The 12,168-nt window shown below is 53.0% G+C and overlaps 1 protein-coding gene across 1 annotated transcript in view; it reads right to left on the bottom strand.

The window, feature by feature from the left end:
- Positions 1–10,890, bottom strand: part of LOC134983621 (zinc finger protein 345-like) — a 54,229-nt gene extending 43,339 nt beyond the window's left edge. Inside the window, exons 1-4 of the mRNA XM_063949297.1 lie at positions 10,645–10,890; positions 3,550–3,714; positions 904–1,053; positions 62–244 (exon numbers count right to left, since the gene is read on the bottom strand). Of these exons, the coding sequence (XP_063805367.1) occupies positions 62–244; positions 904–1,053; positions 3,550–3,714; positions 10,645–10,890 (744 nt within the window). The remainder of the gene's footprint in view (positions 1–61; positions 245–903; positions 1,054–3,549; positions 3,715–10,644) is intronic.
- Between the last annotated feature and the right edge of the window lie 1,278 nt (positions 10,891–12,168).

Below are 12,168 nucleotides of genomic sequence, written 5' to 3'. Positions count from 1 at the left end.
AAAAGAAACTTCCCTGATTTTCCTTTAATTTGTTATCTTCAGATGGTAAATAACTTCTAACCAGACTCTGTTTTAGATTCTGTGCCTTTTTATATATGATCTGTGGTTTATCTTTGATCAGTGGTTTTAACTTGGTATCCAGTTGTAAAATATCTCCACGTTCCTGCATCCGGAGATCCACCTTGACGCAGAGAGAGGTCAGTTCGTCCAACGAATCCGGGAGTTCCCTAGTGACCAGCTCATCCTTCAGGAGATCAGAGAGACCGTTCCAGAAAGCAGCTCTCAGGGCGTCATTATTCCAGCGAAGTTCAGAAGCAATGGTCTGAAAATGAACCACGTACTGGCCCACGGATCGGGAGCCCTGACGGATGCGTAGCAAGTCAGAAGAGGCCGTGGTCATCCTGCCGGGCTCTTCGGAAGGACGTGATGAACTCAGTGTAATTGGAAACCAATGAATCAGATCGTTCCCATAGTGGAGACACCCAATCCAATGCAGAACCTTCAAGCAAAGAAATAATATATGCCACCTTGGACCTGTCTGTGGGAAAATTATGTGCGAGTAGCTCGAAATGAACTTCGCATTGGTTTAAGAAACCTCGACAATTTTTGGGATTCCCATTATAATGGGAAGGGGTAGAGAGTTGAAGGTGCGGACTGATACCAGCCAATGGTTGAACATTGCTGGGGGCGGCAACTGGTGCGGCTACGGGAATCAGGGCCGGAATTACAGAAGCTAAGGATGCTTGAATCTGATCCAGACGACCGGACAACTCCTGGAGGTACTGCATCACTTAGCCCTGTGCTGCTTCCTGACTTTGCACGCGGGAAGCCAAGTTCTGGATGGCACTTCAGTCCGTGTTCCGATCCCCCGGGTCCATGAGGCCTGAGTATACTATCACTGACCTGGTTTGGAGGTGTTGTGGACTCGGGGTTTCTTCCGTTGACCGGGAAGAGGAACCGCAACTGGGACGCAGCAGAGACGGACGAATATAGGTTTTCCTCATGCAGGATTTGGTCGGCAGACAGGAGGCACGTGTGGACGCTGGAGGTCTCCTGAAAGACAGAACTTGAAAAGGCGTTGATGAATCGGTGAAGAGTATCAGATGCTGGAGACACCAACCGCGCTTGAGAGCACTGGGTGCTTGGAGGCACCGAGGTGCTTGTAGGCGCTGAAGTGCTTGGAGGCACGGAGGTGCTTGGAGGCACGGAGGTCACAGCTTCTGTAGCAGAATAGATGATACTCAGACGCCGGAGCTCTGCCCGGCGTCCGAATTTGAACTTCCCGCCAGCGTCTGATTGGAGAAGCGCTTGATGACGTCACCCGCACCTTCAGTGAACGCCGGGCGTACCCGTGACGTTCACACTATGAGCGCTGGACGGAGCGCCGGGAGCCGGGGACCGCCAGCGAGGACGGCTGCCCGGAGATCCAGCGCCCCCGGAGAGGCAATTACGGCGGCGGCATGACAGTCTGGGCGTTGAGGAAGTAGAAGAGGACGCTCTGTCGACAGACCCTGCAGGTTTTAGAACCAATGCCGTCTAGGCCACGCTGGAGCGACTAGAATTAGTATTCCTCCTTCTTGCTTGAACTTCCGCAGGACACTCGGCGGGAGTGACACTGGAGGGAACACGTATGGCAGCCGAAAGTTCCATGGAATGGCTAGTGCGTCCACTAACGCTGCTCGAGGATCCCTGTTCCTTGATCCCAAGACCGGAACTTTGTGATTGTGTCGAGACACCATCAGGTCTATGTCTGGTAGGCCCCACCTGTCCACTAGGAGTTGAAAGACTTCCGAATGAAGACTCCACTCTCCAGCATGTACGTTCTGGCGACTGAGGAAGTCCACTTCCCAGTTTAGGACGATCGGTATGAAAACTGACTATATTGCTGGCAGATGGCGTTCCACCCAACAAAGGATCTTTGACACTACCAACATTGCCATGCGGCTTCAAATGCCGCCTTGATGGTTTTTGTATGCCACCGTGGTGGCGTTGTCTGACCGTACTTGAACAGGTTGTTCTGTAGTAGAGGTGGGGCGAGGGTTAACGCATTGAACACCGCCAGCAACTCCAGAATGTTTATCGAAAGGAGTGATTCTTCTCTGGTCCAGCGACCCTGGAAATAGTGTTGCTCCAACACCGCACCCCATCCCCGCAGGCTGGTATCTGTTGTCAACAGGACCCAGTTGGGGATCCAGAAGGGATGACCCCTGGTCAGTTGCTGATCCTGGATCCTCTAGGTCAGTGATATCCGAACCTCCGGAGTCAAAGTGATCATGTGAGACCTGATCCGATGAGGTAGGCCATCCCACTTGGAAAGGATTAACCTCTGCAGAGGACGTGAATTAAATGGGGTGTACTCCACCATGTCGAATGTCGACACCATTAGGCCAAGCACTTGCATCACAGAGTGTAACGACACTCTGTAGCAGGTAAGGAAGTATCTTATCCTGTCCTGACGTTTCAGGACTTTCTCCAGAGACAAGAACAGACATTGACTTTGTGTGTCCAGGAGTCCTCCCAGGTGCACCATGCTCTGAGCTGGGACCAGCGAGGATTTCTTCCAATTGATCAGCCACCCGTGGGCTTGTAGGAAGCTTACTATCAGTTGTAGATGACTGAGGAGGACATCGTGGGAGTTTGCCAGGATCAGCAGGGTCATCTAGATATGGCAGGATCCTGATTCCCTGACGACGGAGATGCGCCGTCATTACGGCCATGACCTTGGTGAAAATCTGACGAGCTGTAGCCAGTCCAAATGGCAGAGCCTGGAACTGATAGTGTAAATTGCCAATAGCAAACCGCAGATATTGCTGATGTGACTTGGCAATAGGTATATGCAGGTACACATACTCTCACAAACTTGTTTAGTGATTTGAGGTTAAGGATAGGCCGGAAGGACCAATTCGGGTTCGGTATTAGAAACAGGGTCAAGTCGTTACCACTGCCTCTCTGGGATAGAGGTACCGGCACTACCACTCCTGTATCCAGGAGAGAACTCACAACTTGCTGCAAAGCTTGCGCCTGTAACTGATCCCAGGGGATGACAGTGGCGCAAAAATGGTGAGGGGGGACGCCTCTTAAATGAGACTACATACCCGTGAGAGACAACTTCTCGCACCCATGCGTCTGAAGTGGTCTTTAACCAGACCTGGGTGAACTGCAGAAGTCAGCCTCCCACCCAGGGGGAAGCCCGCCCCGTCAGGTGGCAGGCTTGTCTTGTTTAGACGCAGGCTGACGGGGCGCTCAGGACTGCTTTGTCTTGAGCTAAGTGGTTATGCCTGACCTTTTGCTTTCCCTTGAGGCCGAAAGGAACGAAAAGTGGTACCTTCTGCCTTCTGTGCAGAAGAATTAGTATTTGTGAGGAAGGCAGTCTTAGCAACCGCCAGTTCAGACCCAATTTTATTTAGGTCTTCTCCAACTAAAATGTCTCCCTTAAAAAGGGAGTACCTCCAAAGGTCTTTTTGGAGTTCAGGTCCACCTTCCATGACCTTAAACACAGAATACGGCTAGCCAGGACAGAGGTAGTCGACACCTTGACCGCCAACGCACCCGCCTCAGAGGACGCCTCCTGTAATAGGTGGCGCTGGTAATGTGAGACAGGTATTGTCTGGCACTGACAGATATATCGTCGGGCAGCTCATCCTCTATTGCCTGAACCCATGCTTCAAAACCTTTAGCAGCCCAAGGCGGCAATAGTGGGTCTACGTACAGCACCTGTAAGGGAGCAAATAGGATTTCAGGCATCCCTCCACACACTTATCTTTCGTTTCTTTCAGAGAAGTGACAGTAGTGACAGGCAGAGTGGATGACACCACTAGGCGGGTGACATGAAAATACACCGGCGGTGAATTTTCCCCACTTGTTACATAACTCTGCAGGGGGAGGATAGAGAGTCAAGGCCCGCTTAGAGAGAGAGGGAACTTTTTTTCCCTGGATTAGCCCAGGGTTCCTGCCGGATGTCCACCAAATTGTAAGAATGGAGTAATAGATCTTTAACCACCTTCTGCCTCTTAAACATATCAGTTTTTTTAGTGACAGTAGTGGATTCCTCATCATCATCAGTTTTTTGTAGGACTTGCTTAATAGCAACCACTAGAGCAGGAACATCAATCTGCAGTTCAGAGTCCTTGTCAGAAAAACTGATTCAGTGTCTGACAGGACAGTACCCTCCTCTTCAGATGAAACATCTGAGAGATTCGTGGATTCAGAGGAAGAAGCAGCCCGCTTAGATGACCCAGAGACACGGGAGTGACCTGAGGTAGATTAACCGCAACTGGTTAGACCAGAGGTTCTCAATCTCGGTCCTCGGGAGCCCACACAGTGCATGTTTTGCAGGTAACCCAGCAGGTGCACAGGTGTATTAATTACTCACCGACACATTTTAAAAAGGTCCACAGGTGGAGCTAATTATTTCACTTGCGATTCTGTAAGGAGACCTGCAAAACATGCACTGTGTGGGCCCCCGAGGACCGAGTTTGAGAACCTCTGGGTTAGACAAACCATCCGCTCAAGGCGGATTCATCACAGGGACAATTTGAGGCTGTAATGGCACAGGTGGTCCCATAGGGGGCGTCAAGCTTGCCACTAGAGTACCCAGTAGGTTTGAGAACGTAGCCCAGTATGGCTCCTGATTGGGTACGGACTGACTGAGGAAAGTATGACAGAGTAAACAGACCATCATACACAGATTCCCCGCTCAGGTAAATCTGTGGAGCATACTCTGCACGATGCAGGAGCGCCCCAGATTTCCCGCTCTTTCTGTAAGACATTGTACACAAATGCAACACAGAGCGATTTCGTAAGATGAAACCAGACAGAGTAGAATACCTGCCAATAAATCCGTTAGTATGTGACTGAGTCCCCAGTACACAACACCTGTGATTAATTCTGGTATTATGTGACTGAATACACAGTAGAACACCCGTAAAAGGTAAATACTGTGACGCGGTATATAAATGACCCCGACGCATCTAGTCCTTAGGGAAAGTGAAACCTCACAGCAGATACAGGCACACACAGTCACAGTGACAATGCAGATAATTATCAGTTATGACAATAAAACTGCACTGGACTAGTATACAATACTAATATATATATATATATAATTTTTTTCTTTTTTATTAACACAGTACAGTCCTAGACCGGAGGTATTTATCTATATCACAATACTCGTACAATGGGGGTCATTCCGAGTTGATCGCTAGCTGCCGTTCGCAGGCCAGCGATCAGGCTAAAAATCTGCATTTCTGCGCATGTCCAGCAATGCGCACACGCGTCATACGGATACAAAGCCCGTTGTCGTTGTGCACAGGTTCTAGCGATGTTTTCAGTCGCACTGACGGCCGCAAGAAGATTGACAGGAAGGGGGCATTTCTGGGTGTCAACTGACCGTTTTCAGGGAGTGTTTGCAAAAACGCAGGCGTGGCTGGGCGGGTCTATGACGTGAAATCCGGACACTAATAGGCTGCAGTGATCGCAAGCGCTGAGTAGGTTCAGAGCTACTCAGAAACTGCACAAACTGTTTTTGCAGAGCTCGGCTGCACATGCGTTCGCACTTCTGCTAAGCTAAAATACACTCCCCAGTGGGGGGGGGCGGCACAGAGTTTGCACGGCTGCTAAAACTAGCTAGCGAGCAATCAACTCGGAATGACCCCCAATATATCCTGTATTTGGTACACTTTTTCTTAATGAACGCTGTCTGTACATGTAGAATACTCAAGTGTTTGTAAAGCCACAGCGCTGTATACAGGCGGCTTTACAAGGGAGACCTTGCCCTGCAGTCCTGAAGACCAGCTGCAGCTATTCCTAAGATGACGCCCAGCGTCTCAGTCAGGGAGTGAGGGAGTAGATGGTGCCCTGGGCTGGGGAGGGGCTACAGGTCAAGTGCCGGCTCCCCTATGCTGGGCCTCACTGCCTGGTACTACGCAGCCTTACTAACAGGGGCGTTAGAACACCCGACCTGTACTCCTATGTCCTGGTGGATATAGTGGGGTCCCTGTGCGTAACAGCCACGAAGATGGCGTCGCAGTCCATCTCCCTAGACTGCGATCATAGCACGAGTTAGTGGAGGGTCCCATCTAGGGGACCCTCTGATCTCCTCCTTGTAGCAGCCACGCGAACCAGAAGCGCGTCTGCAACCGTGTGCCTAGAACCAGAGAGTATCCGCCGCAAGTACCAACGAACCGAGCCGCGGGAGTATGCGACACCACTTGGGAGGTGACGGAGACGCAGCACTGAATGTCACTCTGATGTAGAGATGTGCCCTGTATCGCAGGGCACATCAGAGCAGCAGCGACAGTTGTTCGGTGCAGGGACCGCGTATTGGTTCCCTGCACCGGACCAGAGGCGGAGACGAGCAGAGCCGCAGCAGCGGCGCTTCAAACTTGGTGGTATTGGCAGCCAATCTGAAGCGCTGGCAGCGGGATTTCAAATCCGGCGCCGTCCACAAGCCAATCACGGCTCGCGGGGCGCCGGCCAATCACGGGTGGGTGCGGCGATCCAATCGGCGCTCACCGCGTAATAGGCCCCGCCCCCAGGGTGTGATGTCAGACGCCGCCGGGAGCAAGAGAAGACGGGAGGCCGCGCTGAAGAACGGCGAAGAGCCGGGCGGTGCTGAAGAGGAGAGTACGCCGCGGGAAGAGCTCCGGTGGCTGCGGAAGAGGCCAGAAGACACCGGGCTCTAGAGAGAAGATGTCAAGCGGCGGCTGGGCGCTGAGAAGAGGCGGTGGGACGGGCCAGCGGTAGAACAGCGCAGCTGAGGACCCGGAGAGGCCACCAGGGGAGGAATGCAGAAGAGCCAACGACACTCCCCCCTGGTGCCTCTCCCACCGTAACAGGTAGGCCCTCGGTGAGGGCACCGGTTAATCCCTTCCTCCCTAGAGCACCAGGGAACGGGCATTAGGCCCGTGGGCACAGTCAGGCCACAGGCCTGTGGCGCTGCAGACAGGCACTAGGCCCATGGGTAATAGCAGGCATTACGCCTGAGCTACATTAGAGGGCATTAGGCCCTAGTTTGCGGCCACTAGGGATATAAGGTGACCCTGGGCATTAGGCCCAGGTCACCCCACGAGCCCAAAGTTAGGCGGGCGCTAGGCCCAAGGGCAAAGTCAGGCCTCTGGCCTGTGGTCAGTAAGGGGGCAGTAGGCCCAAGTAAGTGTACGGGAGGTGGGTAGGCTGTACGGCGCCCACTCCCCAGAGAGCAGGTAGGAATTTAAAAGGACAGCACCATTTAACCTTGTACTGTGATATTGTGTTGTGTGTGGTTACCATGCAGGTTTGCTGATAGTTTGTGTCTAGTTTGTTGCACCACACACACACAGAGCTAGTTCGAGGGCTCTGGCGTTATAGTTAGTGTAGCGATGTTACACCAGTATAGAGTTGGGCCCTGCACGGCTGTTGTTTCTTTGCCTCCTTACAGGGACCTGTAAGTGGAGAAGGAGTTTGCAGTGCAAGATTGGCAACGGTGAGAGTAACATCTGTGTCCGTCTATCTGTCCCCTGAACGCCGAAATAGGGTTTTGCTCACGGACGTGAGAACCCCTTTTATCAACTACGCGCGAGTGTGTGTGTGTGTGAAAATTGGGTGGCTGAGGCTGTGATGACCTTTCACCCAAACGGTGAAGGACGCCGCCACCTCTGGGGTATCCCCTTTTCCGGTGGAAGAAGGATTGATACCCCCCCTTAAGCTGGTTTACTTTCTCCCCAGTTCGTCCGTCGTCGGCTCCGAGAGGGGATCACCGTGTCCAGATCCAACTGAAGATTTCCAGGTCCGTTGAAGGTTCCGTGACCTGAGGGCGAGAGAGTGCGGCGCCTGGTGAGTAGTGAGTCTACACCTGCACGGCAGCAGGCACTACACCGCAGCGCCACCCTCTTACACCGACATGTAACTGCGCTGCAGCCCTTGAAGTCTTTTTTATTTTTCTTCAGGCAGCCCTTCAGTTAGTGACCGCCCCCAATGCATCCTGGGACAGCCTAAAGCTTTAGTCTGCTGGTGCCTCTCTGGAACAAGATCCCACTCTACACCCCGATGTTTTCCTTGTGGAATACACAGTGTACCCTGCTACAGAAATTAAGCTATAAACATATTCCAAACAGCAGCTGCTGTATACCAGTATGACAATCGCCAAGTCCAATAGCGTGTGTCTTTCTGCACAGCTGAGGACAGGCGCCGCCCGCCATCAATGGGATTATCGGATAGAACCATCGATGGTATGATGATATGCGAGCGCACCATCGATGGTCACTGCCGAACGCGGCGCGGGACAACTGGCGCCCCCCACCCTAGTCCACCTGCCATCACCCGCGCACCCCACCCGCTCCCCTGTCACCCGCTGCCGCCGCCGAACCCCCCTCCCGCACAACACGACGGCCGCAATAACAAGTTCATGTCCCAGCATGCTGCAGCTGCACCGCTTACCTGCAAGACACCTGTACAGGAACTCCAACTTCCGGCATGCAGCGCGGCGACTTTATATACGGGGAGTGCGGTCACTGAGTCCTCATTACCATACAGGGGCGGGGCCTCTGCTTCACGCTGCTGGGGGCGGGGACTGGTGACGTAATTCCCTCTTGTTCCGCCCCCATTGTATGACTGCCGCAGCAGTCACACTCCTGTATATGTGTCAGTGTCACACGTGACATGTATAGTACACACACATAGCAGCAGCAGCAGCAGCATCACTGTAATAGTCATTCTATACCCAGTCTCCCCCTCCCTAATTATACCTGCCCCATCCCTGTGCTCCCTGTATACTGCCCCTCCCCACCCCACTGTCCTGCACCCTACACACCCCTCCTTTTCTGTCTGCCCCCCACGTGCCCCCTTCTTTTCTGTCCGTTTCCCACACGCCCCCTCCTCTTCTGTCTACCCCCCAAAGGCCCCCTCCTCTTGTTTGTGCCCCACACGCCCCCTCCTTTTCTGTCTGTGCCCCACACGCCCCCTCCTCTTCTGTCAGTGCCCCACACGCCCCCTCCCTTTCTGCCTGCGCCCCACACGGCCCTCCTCTTCCGTCTGTGTCCCACACACCCCCTCCTCTTCTGTCAGTGCCCCACACGCCCCCTCCCTTTCTGCCTGCGCCCCACACGGCCCTCCTCTTCCGTCTGTGTCCCACACGCCCCCTCCTCTTCTGTCGGTGCCCCACACGCCCCCTCCTCTTCTGTCTGTGTCCCACACGCCCCCTCCTCCTCTGTCGGTGCCCCACACGCCCCCTCCTCTTCTGTCGGTGCCCCACACGCCCCCTCCTCTTCTGTCTGTGCCCCACACGCCCCCTCCTCACCAGTCTGTGCCCCACACGCCCCCTCCTCACCAGTCTGTTCTCCACATGCACCATCCTGACAAGTCTGTGCCCCACACGCCTCTTCCTGATCAGTATATACCCCACATACACTATATGGACAAAAGTACTCAGACGCCTGACCATAACACCAACAGGGACTGTAATGACATTGTAGTCACATACATATACTGTAATATGGAGCTGGTCCCCCTTTTGCACCTATAACAGCTCCCACTCTTCTTGGAAGGCTTTCCACAAGATCTTGGAGTGTTTCTGTGGGAATTTGTGCCCATTCAGTCTGTAGAGCATTTATGAGGTCAGGCGTTGATGTTGGAGGAGAAGGCCTGGCTCACAGTCTCCGTTCCAGATCATACTAAAGGTGCTCGATGGGGCTGAGGTCAGGGCTCATCACACCATGGGGGTCATTCTGACCTAATCGCTCGCTGCAGTTCTTTGCAGCCATCAGGTCAGAACTGCGCCGGCGCCACAGTGCACCGGCGCATGGCTGTCATTGCCTAGCGATCGCCTCTGCCTGATTGACAGGCACAGGCGGTCGCTGGGCGGCACGGCGGCATTTGACCGCCGTTTTAGGGGCGCGGTCCAGCCAACACAGGCGCGGCCGGACCGCGTGGGGGGCGGGCTGCAGCGGCTGCGTGACGTCACACGTATTCGCTGTGACGAGTAACTCCCGGCCAGCCGCAGAAGCTGCACTGGCCGGGAGTTACTCTTCAAGTACAAGAGCGGCAATGCTTTTATACTTGTGCGGGGAAGGGGGGCGGCCAGACATGCGGGGCGTACTAGCCCTGTGCTGAGCGTCCCCCCGCATGTCTGGGAAGATGTTTGTAGCTGCTACGATCAGGTCGGAATGACCCCCCCCCATCTTTATAGTCCTTGCTTTGTGCACTGGGGCACAGTCATGTTGGAATAGAAAATGCCTTCCCCAAACTGTTACCACTAGATTGGAAGCATAGCGTTGTCCAGAACATAGGGGGTAATTCCAAGTTGATTGCAGCAGGAAATTTTTTAGCAGTTGGGCAAAACCATGTGCACTGCAGGGGGGGTAGATGTAACATGTGCAGAGACAGATAGATTTGGGTGGGGTGAGTTCAATCTGCAATCTAAATTGCAGTGTAAAAATAAAGCAGCCAGTATTCACCCTGCACAGAAACAAAATAACCCACCCAAATGTAACTCTCTCTGCAAATGTTATATCTGCCCCCCCTGCAGTGCTCATGGTTTTGCCCAACTGCAAACAAAGTTCCTGTTGCGATCAACTCAGAATTACCCCCATATTGCTATGCTGAAGCATTAAGATTGCCCTTCACTGGAGATAAGGGGCCTAGCCCCACCCCTGAATAACAGCCCCCTACCATTATCCCTCCACCAATCTTCACAGCTGGCATAATGCAGTCAGGCAGGTAACGTTCTCCCAGCATGCACCACACCCAGACTCGCCCATCTGACTGCCATACAGAAGCCTGATTCATCATTCCACAGACCACGTTTCCACTGCTCCACAGTCCAGTGTCGTGTGCTTTACACCCCTCCATCCCACGCTTGGCATTGGACTTGGTGATGTGAGGCTTGTATGCAGCTGCTCCGCCATGGAAACCCATTCCATTAAGCTCCTGCCGCACAGTTTTGTCAGTGGAAACTCTTCAGCTATGGAATCAGCAGAGTGTTGGTGACTTTTACGCACCATGCGCCTTAGCAGTCGGTGACCCCACTCTGTGATTTTACAGTGTGTTCCGCTTCGTGGCTGAGTTGTTGTTGTTCCTAAACGTTTCCACTTTGTAATAATATCACTTACAGGTGACTGTGGAATATCCAGCAGGGAGGAAATGTCACACACCGTCTTATTGTAAAGGTGGCGTCCTATCACAGCACCGCGCTGGAAGTCACTGAGCTCTTCAGAACGACCCATTTTGTATCACAATTTTTTTCAAATAGGGACTGCATGGCTAGGTGCTGGATTTTATACACCTGTGACAACGGCTCTGACTGAAACACCTGAATTCAACATTAACAGGAGGAGCCAAATACTTTTATCCATATAGTGTATCTTTTCCATCACCAGCCTGTGCCCCACATGCCCCCTCCTCACCAGCCTGTGCCCCACATGCCTCCTCCTCACCAGCCTGTGCCCCACATGCCTCCTCCTCACCAGCCTGTGCCCCACATGCCTCCTCCTCACCAGCCTGTGCCCCACATGCCTCTTCCTTATTAGTCTGTGCCCAACATGCCCCATCACCAGTCTGTGACCACATGCCACCTCCTCACCAGCCTGTGCCCCACATGCCCCGTCCTCACCAGCCTGTGACCCACATGCCTCCTTCTTATTAGTCTGTGACCCACATGCCCCCTCCTCACCAGTCTGTGCACTACAGAATAATACCCTGAGATTGCAATATAGTATATCAGTCTGCAGCACAGTGGGCCTAATTCCGATGGGTATCCGTTCACATGGTCGACCATGTTATGGTCGACAGTCATTAGGTCGACCACTATTGGTCGCCATTTACATGGTCGACATGGACACATGGTCGACACATGAAAATGGTCGCCACATGAAAAGGTCGACATTCATTTTTTAACTTTTTTTTCTTTTGGGGAACTTTTCCATACTTTACAATCCACGTGGACTACGATTGGAACGGTAATCTGTGCCGAGCGAAGCGGTAGCGGAGCGAAGGCACCATGCCCGAAGCGAGGGGACGCGGTGCACTAATTGGGGTTCCTAGTCACTTTACGCAAAAAACGACACCAAAAAAAGTTTAAAAACTCATGTTGGTCTTTCATGTGTCGACCATTTTCATGTGTCAACCATGTGTCCATGTCGACCATGTCAATGTCGACCAATAGTGGTCGACCTAATGACTGTCGACCATAACATG

Source organism: Pseudophryne corroboree, assembly GCF_028390025.1.
Source record: "Pseudophryne corroboree isolate aPseCor3 chromosome 3 unlocalized genomic scaffold, aPseCor3.hap2 SUPER_3_unloc_2, whole genome shotgun sequence".
NCBI classification, from domain to species: domain Eukaryota; kingdom Metazoa; phylum Chordata; class Amphibia; order Anura; family Myobatrachidae; genus Pseudophryne; species Pseudophryne corroboree.
Note: the sequence above shows the minus strand (reverse complement) of the source record. Positions and strands in the feature narration are given on the sequence as shown.